Source organism: Podarcis cretensis (assembly GCF_951804945.1).
Source record: "Podarcis cretensis genome assembly, chromosome: 12".
NCBI lineage: Eukaryota > Metazoa > Chordata > Lepidosauria > Squamata > Lacertidae > Podarcis > Podarcis cretensis.
In genome coordinates, this window is record NC_137181.1 from 6,361,247 (window position 1) to 6,371,686 (window position 10,440).

Sequence of the window (10,440 nt, forward strand, 5' to 3'; positions counted from 1 at the left end):
ACACACACATCCTCTTAACCCCTTCTTACCAATGCCTACCGCCAATGCCGAGAAGTTGTGATGAGTTGCTACGTGGTAGGCGAAAAACCAAAGGCTAGAAATTGCCAATTGGGAAAAATTCCTACCATGCCCCTTGCGGCGACAGACCGAAGTCCATAGCAATTCCAAAGATCTACCTAAGCCTAAACCTTCTTAAAGGGAGGGAGGGTGGGAAAACGTGAGGGCGAGCCGGCGAAAAGAGGGCGAGCCCCCTCCGCGCCGGCCCTAAATAGGACAAGCCACGCCCCCCAGCCAGCCAGCTGATTGGCTGGCTGGGGGGCAGGCCCGACGGGGATTCCCTTACTCTCGTGTGTGCTGGAACCAGCCCCCGCTCACGTGGGGTGGGCGTGAAGCCCGCAACCCCACCTCCTGGGGCAGGCCCAGAAGTGGCTTTCTCCTTGACTGCACCACTTAAGGCTGCTAGGGGGCAATCATCTGGCTGACGAACTTTTCCTCCATGGTCAAAGGAGGAGAGAAGGAAAAAAACAAGCAAGTTGCATAGTCACTTACAATCTCATCACTTTCACTATACTTCTACTCTACAGCTAGCTAAGGTTTTACTGTCAAACATATTGGTATCTGCCTTATAACAAGTCAGACCCCTTGTCCTCTAGCACAGTATTGTCCACATTGGCAGCAGCTCTCAATGATTTCAGACAAGTCTTCCCCATGAAGATGCCAGGGATCTTCTGCATGCAAAGCAGATGCTCTTCCAAATGTCAAAAAAGACATCCCCATAGTGGCAACTGCAACAGTAACACGTAATGGTGGCAGGAACATTCAAATTGCTCTGTAGAACAGAAAGCAGGAACCTCTGGCCTGTGGGTCTAATTAGGCACATCTAGGAGGACATTATGTCCAAGCTACACCCACCTGCCTTACACCTGATGTCATATGTGACATCAGGTGTAGGGGAGGTAAAAGCCTGGCACAGCTGAAAGGAATTTTACCCCTAATCTGCCTGATTGAGCTTCAAAATCTGACCTTGCACCTTAAAATCAGTTGGCAACTCTCAGGACATGGACATAACAAAAGTACTAAAGTGAGGGGTCCAGCAAATGCATGCATATTAGACTGTAAACTGGTACTGTGCCAGCATCCTAAAATGCTGAGATATTTGTTGTAGCCATTGGCAGAGCTGCGGCACACACCTGACTTCCTGCCACAAGTGTCATTGCTGTTTACCCAGGAGGGAAAGGGGTGAGGTCGGTGCTGTGCAAATGCACCAGCGGAGCCAATCTGTCATTCCAGCTGGTGCATTTGCACCGCGGCAACCATGCTGCCACCTCTCTGCTCCCCCTCCAGGTAAACCACAATGACAGGAGGTTAGATAAGCAGAATTGCACCACCAACCACTACTGGATAACTGGGAACTGCCAACCTTCCAAAGTTTAAAAATGCCATATTGAATGTTTCCTCATACTACAAACTAATGTTGTCTCTCCTTCTTCTGCCTTCCTTGCCATTCTTTTTTTTTTTTCCCTTTCCTTTTTCAGTCTATTATTGACCACATGCACCTCAAATGCAAGTGTCATGGATTGTCAGGCAGCTGTGAGGTAAAGACCTGTTGGTGGTCCCAGCCTGACTTCCGGGTTATTGGCGACTATCTCAAGGACAAATATGACAGCGCTTCAGAAATGGTGGTGGAGAAGCACAGGGAGTCCCGCGGCTGGGTGGAGACACTGCGGCCCAAATATAACTTCTTCAAAGCACCAACCGAGAGGGATTTGGTCTATTATGAGAACTCACCCAACTTCTGCGAGCCAAACCCTGAGACTGGCTCCTTTGGCACCCGCGACAGAATCTGCAACGTCACTTCCCATGGGATTGATGGTTGCGACCTCTTGTGCTGCGGGCGAGGACACAACACACGGACTGAGAAGAGGAAGGAGAAGTGCCATTGTATCTTCCATTGGTGCTGCTACGTCAGCTGTCAGGAGTGCATACGAGTCTATGATGTCCACACGTGCAAGTAAGATGGGATGGCCACGGAAAAAGAATCAAAGATTACTTTTTTCTATAGGAGAAAGTTGACTTCTTGAGATCCACACACACACTACACACACACACACACACACACACACACTCACAGAAGCTAGCATTGGTTGGCTAGAATAGGTATCATTTCTTCTCGACCATCACATCTGGATGTTAACCTTGCAATTCCTGACAAACCGAGATGCCAACTAACCAGCTGTTTTTGACCTTTTGCGCCACAGGAGACTGGTTTCTTTAACTAGTCAAGAACATAGAGCTGGATAGTGGATGGCGAGCAGGTTTCCAGAAGGTTCTGGAGTGTCTGCTCTTTCCTTTCAACTCACATGGCAAAACTCGTGCTATTAAGTGTCCTTTGAATGTTGTGCGTCTTCCTGAAACATGGCCTATTTGTGCATTATGAGCATGGAAGAAGCTTCTAGCGCAATGACTCTTAATGTTCCAGCCCAGCCTGTAGCTAAGTTTCTATGTATAGAATTAACAACAGGTGGTGTGTTGTTGTTTTTAAAGGCCCTTGTTCAACCTCTCACAGGAACTGGAGGAACTTGCAAATGACTCTTCACTCTGTGGAACTGCCAAACTTTGTAATATATTCAAATCCTGAACTGACTGACAATTCAGACAATGCTTCTACTATGGGAGAAGGAAACAGGAAGCGAGGTGGCACTTGTGTGTTATGCTTGTTAAACAATGTAATAGACAGCCCACAACTGAGACATTATTTCCTATGGTAAAAATCCCCCCCCACACACACACTGTTACATATATACATACATATGTACACCATCTCACAGTTTCAAGTGGGCACTGCTAAGGCACTGCTTATTAGCCCACTTGTACTGCGTGGGATTTTACCATAGGAAATAATGTCACAGTGGTGGGCTCTCTACTGGGAATATAACATTGTGGCTTAAACAGTTGGCTCCCTAAGGATCAACAACAGGCCTCTGAGGACAAAATGGCTGCCAGGCCTTACTGCACTAGATTGTTAAATGACATTAAATTACAGTAATTAATAGGATAGGAAATTACACCCTTTCACCTTCATACCCTGGGTCTTCATCCAAGCCATGCAATATGAGAAGTGAAATGTTGAATGGGCATTCTTTGGAGCCATCATGAATGTTCAGGCAGGTTTCTGATCAATGAAACCATTTCAGCCAGAGTTTTGCAACTGATATGTGCAAATTGTCCTTTATCTAGACATACCCCCTCAAGCATAACCCCAGAATGGTGTATCTGCAGTTCCCACAAAATCAAAAACTTGGTAACTGACTCCTTTTTTATGTAGGTCATGTTTTCAGAAGACAGCTGAAATTTCAGACATTGCAAACACACACACCCCAGATGGTTCAATTTCCTCAGCAAATACCTTGTTGGGGGTGTTTTCCTTGTTGATATATACAGGGGCCAACAGAAGTAGTTCCAGTCAACAAAGCTGGCCTCCCACATTGAGGACATCGATCTCGGAGGGGGCAAAAGTACGTGTCTTTCCCTAGCACACTCCCTAAGTTCCTAGTGTGCCCTGCAACACGCAAGCAAAAGTTCAGGAAGCCCTTTCAAGATGGAATGATGTGTTGGCTGTGGAGATGTACTTGAGGGTGAATACAGATAGCCATTTACCTTAGCCTTACAAAGATGTCCAGAAAAACCCATTGAAAATATGCTGACTAGCCTTCCCACACATTTCTGGATTTCTCATGTGTGGCAGGGAGGGCCAGCTTGGTGTCTCCAAATGTTATTAAACTCCAGCCCCTAGGAACCCCAGCCAGCTCCACCACTGAGCTACAGTTCATGTAAAGGGAGGCAGAGAAGGGGAGGGAACGCATTATTGGGGAGGGTGTTGACACATCTTCTATAATCTCAACTGCAGTGGTACCTCGGGTTACAGACACCGCTAACCCAGAAATAGTACCTTGGGTTAAGAACTTTGCTTCAGGATGAAAACAGAAATCGCGCGGTGGTAGCGTGGTGGCAGTGGGAGGCCCTATTAGCTAAAGTGGTACCTCAGGTTAAGAACAGTTTCAGGTTAAGAACGAACCTCCAGAACAAATTACCGTATTTTTCGCTCTATAAGACGCACCAGACCACAAAACGCACCTAGTTTTTGGAGGAGGAAAACAAGAAAAAATATTCTGAATCTCAGAAGCCAGAACATCAAGAGGGATCACTGCACAGTGAAAGCAGCAATCCCTCTTGCTGTTCTGGCTTCTGGGATAGCTGTGCAGCCTGCATTCGCTCCATAAGACGCGCACACATTTCCCCTTACTTTTTAGGAAGGAAAAAGTGAGTCTTATAGAGCAAAAAATACAGTAAGTTCTTAACTGTAATGGTTTGATATAAGTCGGGGGTGGGGGATATGACAAGTTGAATCCAGTCAAAATTGCAACTATGACAAAGTTAAGCACACACTTAATTCTCTCCTACTGAAATAAGACTTTACGAGTTTCTCAGTGTCAGCAGGATTGTGCCCCAATACAAGTGTAGATATATGCTGGACTGTGCGCTAAATAGGCATAGATCTTTTCAGTGCCCTCGACGGACTTGAAATGAATTGTTTGTGCTTTTCCAGTGATCACAGATAGTTTAAATGGTAGAGAGCTTAAGAATCCCTCTGTATTCACCCCAGGGCAGAAACACAGCTGCAATCATAGCGGAAATATGATATGTCGAGTCTCAAAATGAATGAGGTCCTCTTCAGTGAGGTTGTTTCTTTTACTTTTCATTAGACATCTCTCTCCCTCTCATTCCAGCGTCCCAGGAGGCTTTCAAAGGACCCTGGAGAAGGCTCAACAGCCCTGCTGAGAAACATTTTAAAATCCTTTTGTTTCCATTTTTCCAGAATTCTCAACTCTATTTATTCGTATTTATTTGTGATTGTGACTGACCTCTTGGAATCATCTCTCACTGTTACAAATGGCCTTTCCCAGTCAGTAGCTCCTCATTCTTTAGCTGGAAAGACATCTCAGGGTGAATATGTAGCAGCAACCTTGTGGGGCCCTTTGTAGGTCATGAGGAGCTCCCAGGAAACCCCTACCCTGTTCCCAGGCAACCATGGGCAGAACTACGTTGATTCTGCAACTTTATAAACCAAATCTCTTGTGCTTAGCAGCTTAGCCCACACAGTCGCAATCTATGACAGAGTAGCCAACACTGTGCCTTCCAAGTGTTGCAGATGCCCAACTCCCATCAGCTTCTTCCAGCATATTCAATAATCAAGGCAGAAGGGGGTTGTAGTCCACAACATCTGGACAGCACAAAGACCAGAAAACTGTGATTCTCCGGAAGCTATTTTTTGTTGCCCCACAAGAGAATGGCAAATGGTCAGGGATTCTGACATGGACTGTCACAGACCTGGTTTAGATTGAGGGGGTAAAGCTGTATTGCAACTGCAAGGGTGGGGTGGGTCACAAAATGTCCTCTTAACATCTAGTTTGTATGCATGTTGTGCATGTGCTGATATGGGGTAATACTGAAGTCAAGTCTGAGGTGGTAGTCTCCGAACAAAAATTTTCTGCCTGTGTGAAAATAATGAGGTCACAGTCTTAAGAATCTACCATTCTTAGTTGCAGATTATATAGAATGCATGTAGGGTGTCTCCAGTCAGTATTTTGTGGGAGGGATTCATGTGCATACCAGCAAATTTAGATTTTTACAATTAATGGGGATTAAAGAGTTTTGTGGTCCTAGAGCTGAATCCACACCATACATTTAAAAGCACCTCCAATCCCCAAAAAGGAATCATGGGAACTGTGGCTTGTTAAGGGTGCTGAGAATGGTAGCTCAGTGAAGGGTAAACTATAGCTCCCAGGTTTCTTTGGGGGAAGTCGTGAGCTTGAAATGTGCAGTTAGGAAAGCAATGGTTAAATACACTAAAAAGTGTGAGAGAAACAAATGACCATACCATACAAGTAAAGCAGGATGAATGATCATTATTGTATAGCCTCCCTGCAAACAAATCAGAATCAACACTATAAAATCTAACTTCCTCATGAAGTTTGTGCAAGCAAATCAAGATGAATGGAGGAGTGCTGGTTATTTTGTTGCTGTAAATTAGCAGCCACAATGGATGAGGAATGGGACCATGGTGAACGGAACAGCGGGGTTTAACACTTACTCCATGTACTGTAATCCTGAAACCCACCCATCACATATATATATATATATATATATATACTGTATATCTAGAAATTGGAGCCGGGAAATGGCGCCCCCATCTGGAATCTGTGGCCACTAGCAGCTGTTTCACATTGCTTCATGACTGGCCCAACTCAGATGCCCCTATTTCCTGTTCAGTCACCCTTTATAATGAACCCATTTATTATCAAAAATAAAGCAAACCCTGAAATTCCAAAGCTATTGTACAAAAGAAGAGTTGCCACCTTTCTCTCTTTATCTTCCTCCCCCTCTTTGGTATTTTGTTAAGTCTGATGGGTTTTTTATGATTATTTATTTTATGAATAAATGTATATATTAGTAAGAGTATATATTTGCAGAAATAACTCCTTGGGAACAGTGTTGTCAATCTGCTACTTCACTTGTCATCTAAGTAAGGAGCGATCTAGTAGATCACATGAAACTCAGCCTGAACAGGGCCTGCTACGATCTCCCTGTGTTTAGAAATATCCTGCACACACTTTGGAGATGCTTGTACAATGCTGTTGAAAATGGGGTGGGCCACCCTTTGCTCAAGTGGATCCCTTCCATTTGTGTGTTGCAGTCTGCAGAGTCCTGGATCATGGCGCCCTTGTCTTTTTATCCTGTTTTTTACCGACAACCTGCTAGCAATGTCTTGTATTTTTTTTTTTTACCAGTTATGTTTCATAGATGTGTTTAACTTTATAATGAAAATTAAAAAATATGCATTAATTTTAATTTTGTTGCCTTAAAAGTTATTGTACTGGGGGGAAACAAAGGAGTTGTATTGTTTTTAAAGGCCAAACTATACACTTGGTGTTTATCATGTAGCTTGGCCTCGAGTGTCAGTTCACAACCGGACATTGCATATCTTCCAACATTTCTCTAATGAAAATAGAGATGTCCCCTCCAACATTCCTCCAATGAAAACAGGGATTTCCTACCATGCCCTTCAACATTTCTCCAATGAAAATAGGGACATCCTAAGGGAAAGCAGGACATTCCGGGATCAAATCAGAAACTGGGGTGGCTCTGTAAATCTGGGACTGCCCCTGGAAAATAGGCACACTTGGAGGGTCTACAGGGAGGGGGTTGCACCCTGCTGTGGTTCTCATCTGGATCAGGCCCCCTCCTCAAGCCTGTAATTTGCATTGGTTGAGGGACTCCCCTTTGATCTACTGAGAGGTTTCCCCCCCCACACACACACACTCAATGCATTTGTAGGAACAGCGGGACCCCAATCCGGATCTGACTCACAGCAGGAGTCACATAGAGGAGGGAGAAAGGTTGTTTTCTGCTGCTCCAGAGAAGCGGACACGGAGCAATGGTTCCAAACTACAAGAAAAAAGATTCCACCTAAACATTAGGAAGAACGTCCTGACAGTAAGAGCTGTTTGACAGTGGAATTTGCTGCCAAGGAGTGTGGTGGAGTCTCCTTCTTTGGAGGTCTTTAAGCAGAGGCTTGACAACCATATGTCAGGAGTGCTCTGATGGTGTTTCCTGCTTGGCAGGGGGTTGGACTCGATGGCCCTTGTGGTCTCTTCCAACTCTATGATTCTATGATTCTATGATTCTAGGAGCAAAGAGTTAAATCATACCACCACCGATGTCTCATCCCATTCCATTCAAGGAGGAACCATGTGATTAGTGTCACATGTCATTTGGGCCTTGAAATCTGCCCACTGCCATGCTGAAGTAGATCAATGGTCCTTATTGTTGCTCAACAGTCTCCCTGTTAAGAACATAAGAGCATATGAAGAGCCTGTCTGCTGAATCTGTCCAAAGGCCCATCTGGCCCAGCACTCTGTTCTCTCACTCACCAGCCAGATGCTCCATGGGAAGTTGGCAAGCAGGACCTGAGCTCAACAGCACTCTCGCCTCTTGTGCATTCTCTCAAGTTATGGCTAGTAGCCATTGATGTTGCTTAGTCGCTTAGTCATGTCCGACTCTTTGTGACCCCATGGACCAGAGCACGCCAGGCACTCCTGTCTTCCACTGCCTCCCGCAGTTTAGCCAAACTCATGCTGGTAGCTTCGAGAACACTGTCCAACCATCTCGTCCTCTGTCGTCCCCTTCTCCTCGTGCCCTCCATCTTTCCCAACATCAGGGTCTTTTCCAGGGAGTCTTCTCTTCTCATGAGGTGGCCAAAGTATTGGAGCCTCAGATTCACGATCTGTCCTTCCAGTGAGCACTCAGGGCTGATTTCCTTCAGAATGGAGAGGTTTGATCTTCTTGCAGTCCATGGGACTCTCAAGAGTCTCCTCCAGCACCAGAATTCAAAAGCATCAATTCTTCGGCGATCAGCCTTCTTTATGGTCAAGCTCTCACTTCCATACATCACTACTGGGAAAACCAGAGCTTTAACTATACGGACCTTTGTCGGCAAGGTGATGTCTCTGCTTTTTAAGATGCTGTCTAGGTTTGTCATCGCCATTAATTGATGCAAGCAGCCAATTAAAGTCAACTAAGAAGCTGACATACGAGGGCAGACTATTGGTCCCATCTAGCCCTTTGACTAGCAGCAGCTGTTCAGGGTCTGAGGTAGACAGGGGTCTTTCCCACTAGTCCAATCCCATCATCAACCAGATGCCTCTGGGAAACCCCTAAGCAGGGCCAATAGTCCTCCCCTACCCTTGGTCCCCTTCAAAAGTCACACTTCTCCAAATTTTGCAGTGCAGTTCTCGAGCCAAGTAATATGCACAAGAATGCATATACCTGGATGAAGTGTGCATGGAATGCATTAATTAGTAAAAAAAACCATATAAAAATTCATTATATTAGGGGGAAATGCTATACAAAATGTGTAGATTAGACAAGGACCCCTGATCATTAGGTCCAGTCGTGGCCGACTCTGGGGTTGCGGCGCTCATCTAGCTTTACTGGCCGAGGGAGCCGGCGTACAGCTTCCGGGTCATGTGGCCAGCATGACTAAGCCACTTCTGGCGAACCAGAGCAGCGCACGGAAAAGCCGTTTACCTTCCCGCCGGAGCAGTACCTATTTATCTACTTGCACTTTGACGTGCTTTCGAACTGCTAGGTTGGCAGGAGCAGGAACCGAGCAACGGGAGCTCACCCCATCACGGGGATTCGAACCGCCAACCTTTTGATCGGCAAGTCCTAGGCTCTGTAGTTTAACCCACAGCGCCACCTGCATCCTACATTATACAAAATTACCTGCAAAATTGTGCATATTAGGAGAAATCTGGACTAAAATTCTGATGAATTTCGATGAGGACTTTGGCTTTTTTTATACGTACATGCTGAAATGTGGAAATGTGGAGAACTGAAGATTGGAAAAATAAGAAACTGAAATGCATCCTAACAATCTCTCAGCCTAATCTACCTTACAAGGCGGTTCTGTGGATAAAAAAATCAGGGGGGGGGCATGCATATCACCTTGAGCTTCTTGGAGGAAAAGTGGGATATAAATTTAATGATAATTAATAATTAATTAATTAATTAATTAATTGCCCCATTCATTCTCCCGCAGAGCCCCATCCTCTACAGAAACACCGAACACTGTTTGACTTTGCCTGCGTGAACCCAGTCTTAGAACATAATCAGCAACTGGACGTCTCTGTGCCCTGGCTCTGGAATTTGCTTGCTAGGGATACTTTACCCTTTATTGGCAGGTGGAGAGTCAATGTGTGTGTTCCATTATAAATGCACTCTTAGGCACTCAGCCAGAATGCATTCCTTGGGGCTACAAGTTACTCTGGGGCTTACCTGTGTGTGTCAGCAGGTGAAAAGTGTTAAGCAATGAACTCTGTGGTGGGAGTTAAGGAAAGGTCAGTGCCGTCCATCAGAGGGCTGGCTCAGAGCAAGGAGAGTGTGGCAGGCCTCTAGTCGAAAACAGTCACAACAGACCAGAGCATTGACACACATCCCTTCTGTGGCCTCCTTGAACCACACCTGGGTGGGCATAGCATCAGTTCCAGCTCCACCCCCACTTCTAGTTTATCTTGTCTTGACTTATCACTGACAGCCAGCTTGTAGTTGGTGAACATCCTCAATATATCTGACTTTTTAATTGCTTATATATCTGACTTTTTAATTGCTTATATTGGTACCCAGGGACCTTCATGGACAGCCAGGGATTCAAACTCACAGAGGGAAATGCTATTAATGGCTACTAGCCATGATGGCTGTCCTCTGCCTCCATGGTCACTGCAGTAATGCTTCTGAATACCACTTGCTGGGAAGACTGCTTTTGTGCTTGTTCTGGGAGACGATTTATAATGATTGGATTGGAAAAAATTTAAAGTATAT

The 10,440-nt window shown here is 45.3% G+C and overlaps 1 protein-coding gene and 1 long non-coding RNA gene across 2 annotated transcripts in view; both read left to right on the forward strand.

Moving 5' to 3' along the window:
* Nucleotides 1–3,240, forward strand: part of WNT3A (Wnt family member 3A) — a 96,796-nt gene extending 93,556 nt beyond the window's left edge. Inside the window, exon 4 of the mRNA XM_079947009.1 lies at nt 1,536–3,240. Coding sequence (XP_079803135.1) covers nt 1,536–2,015 — 480 coding nt within the window. The 3' untranslated portion in view covers nt 2,016–3,240. The remainder of the gene's footprint in view (nt 1–1,535) is intronic.
* A 690-nt stretch (nt 3,241–3,930) lies between these two features.
* LOC307199354 lies at nt 3,931–6,909 on the forward strand. Its single transcript, XR_013831918.1, has 2 exons — nt 3,931–4,092; nt 4,352–6,909. It is a non-coding gene; the product is annotated as an uncharacterized lncRNA (long non-coding RNA).
* The last annotated feature ends 3,531 nt before the right edge of the window (nt 6,910–10,440 follow it).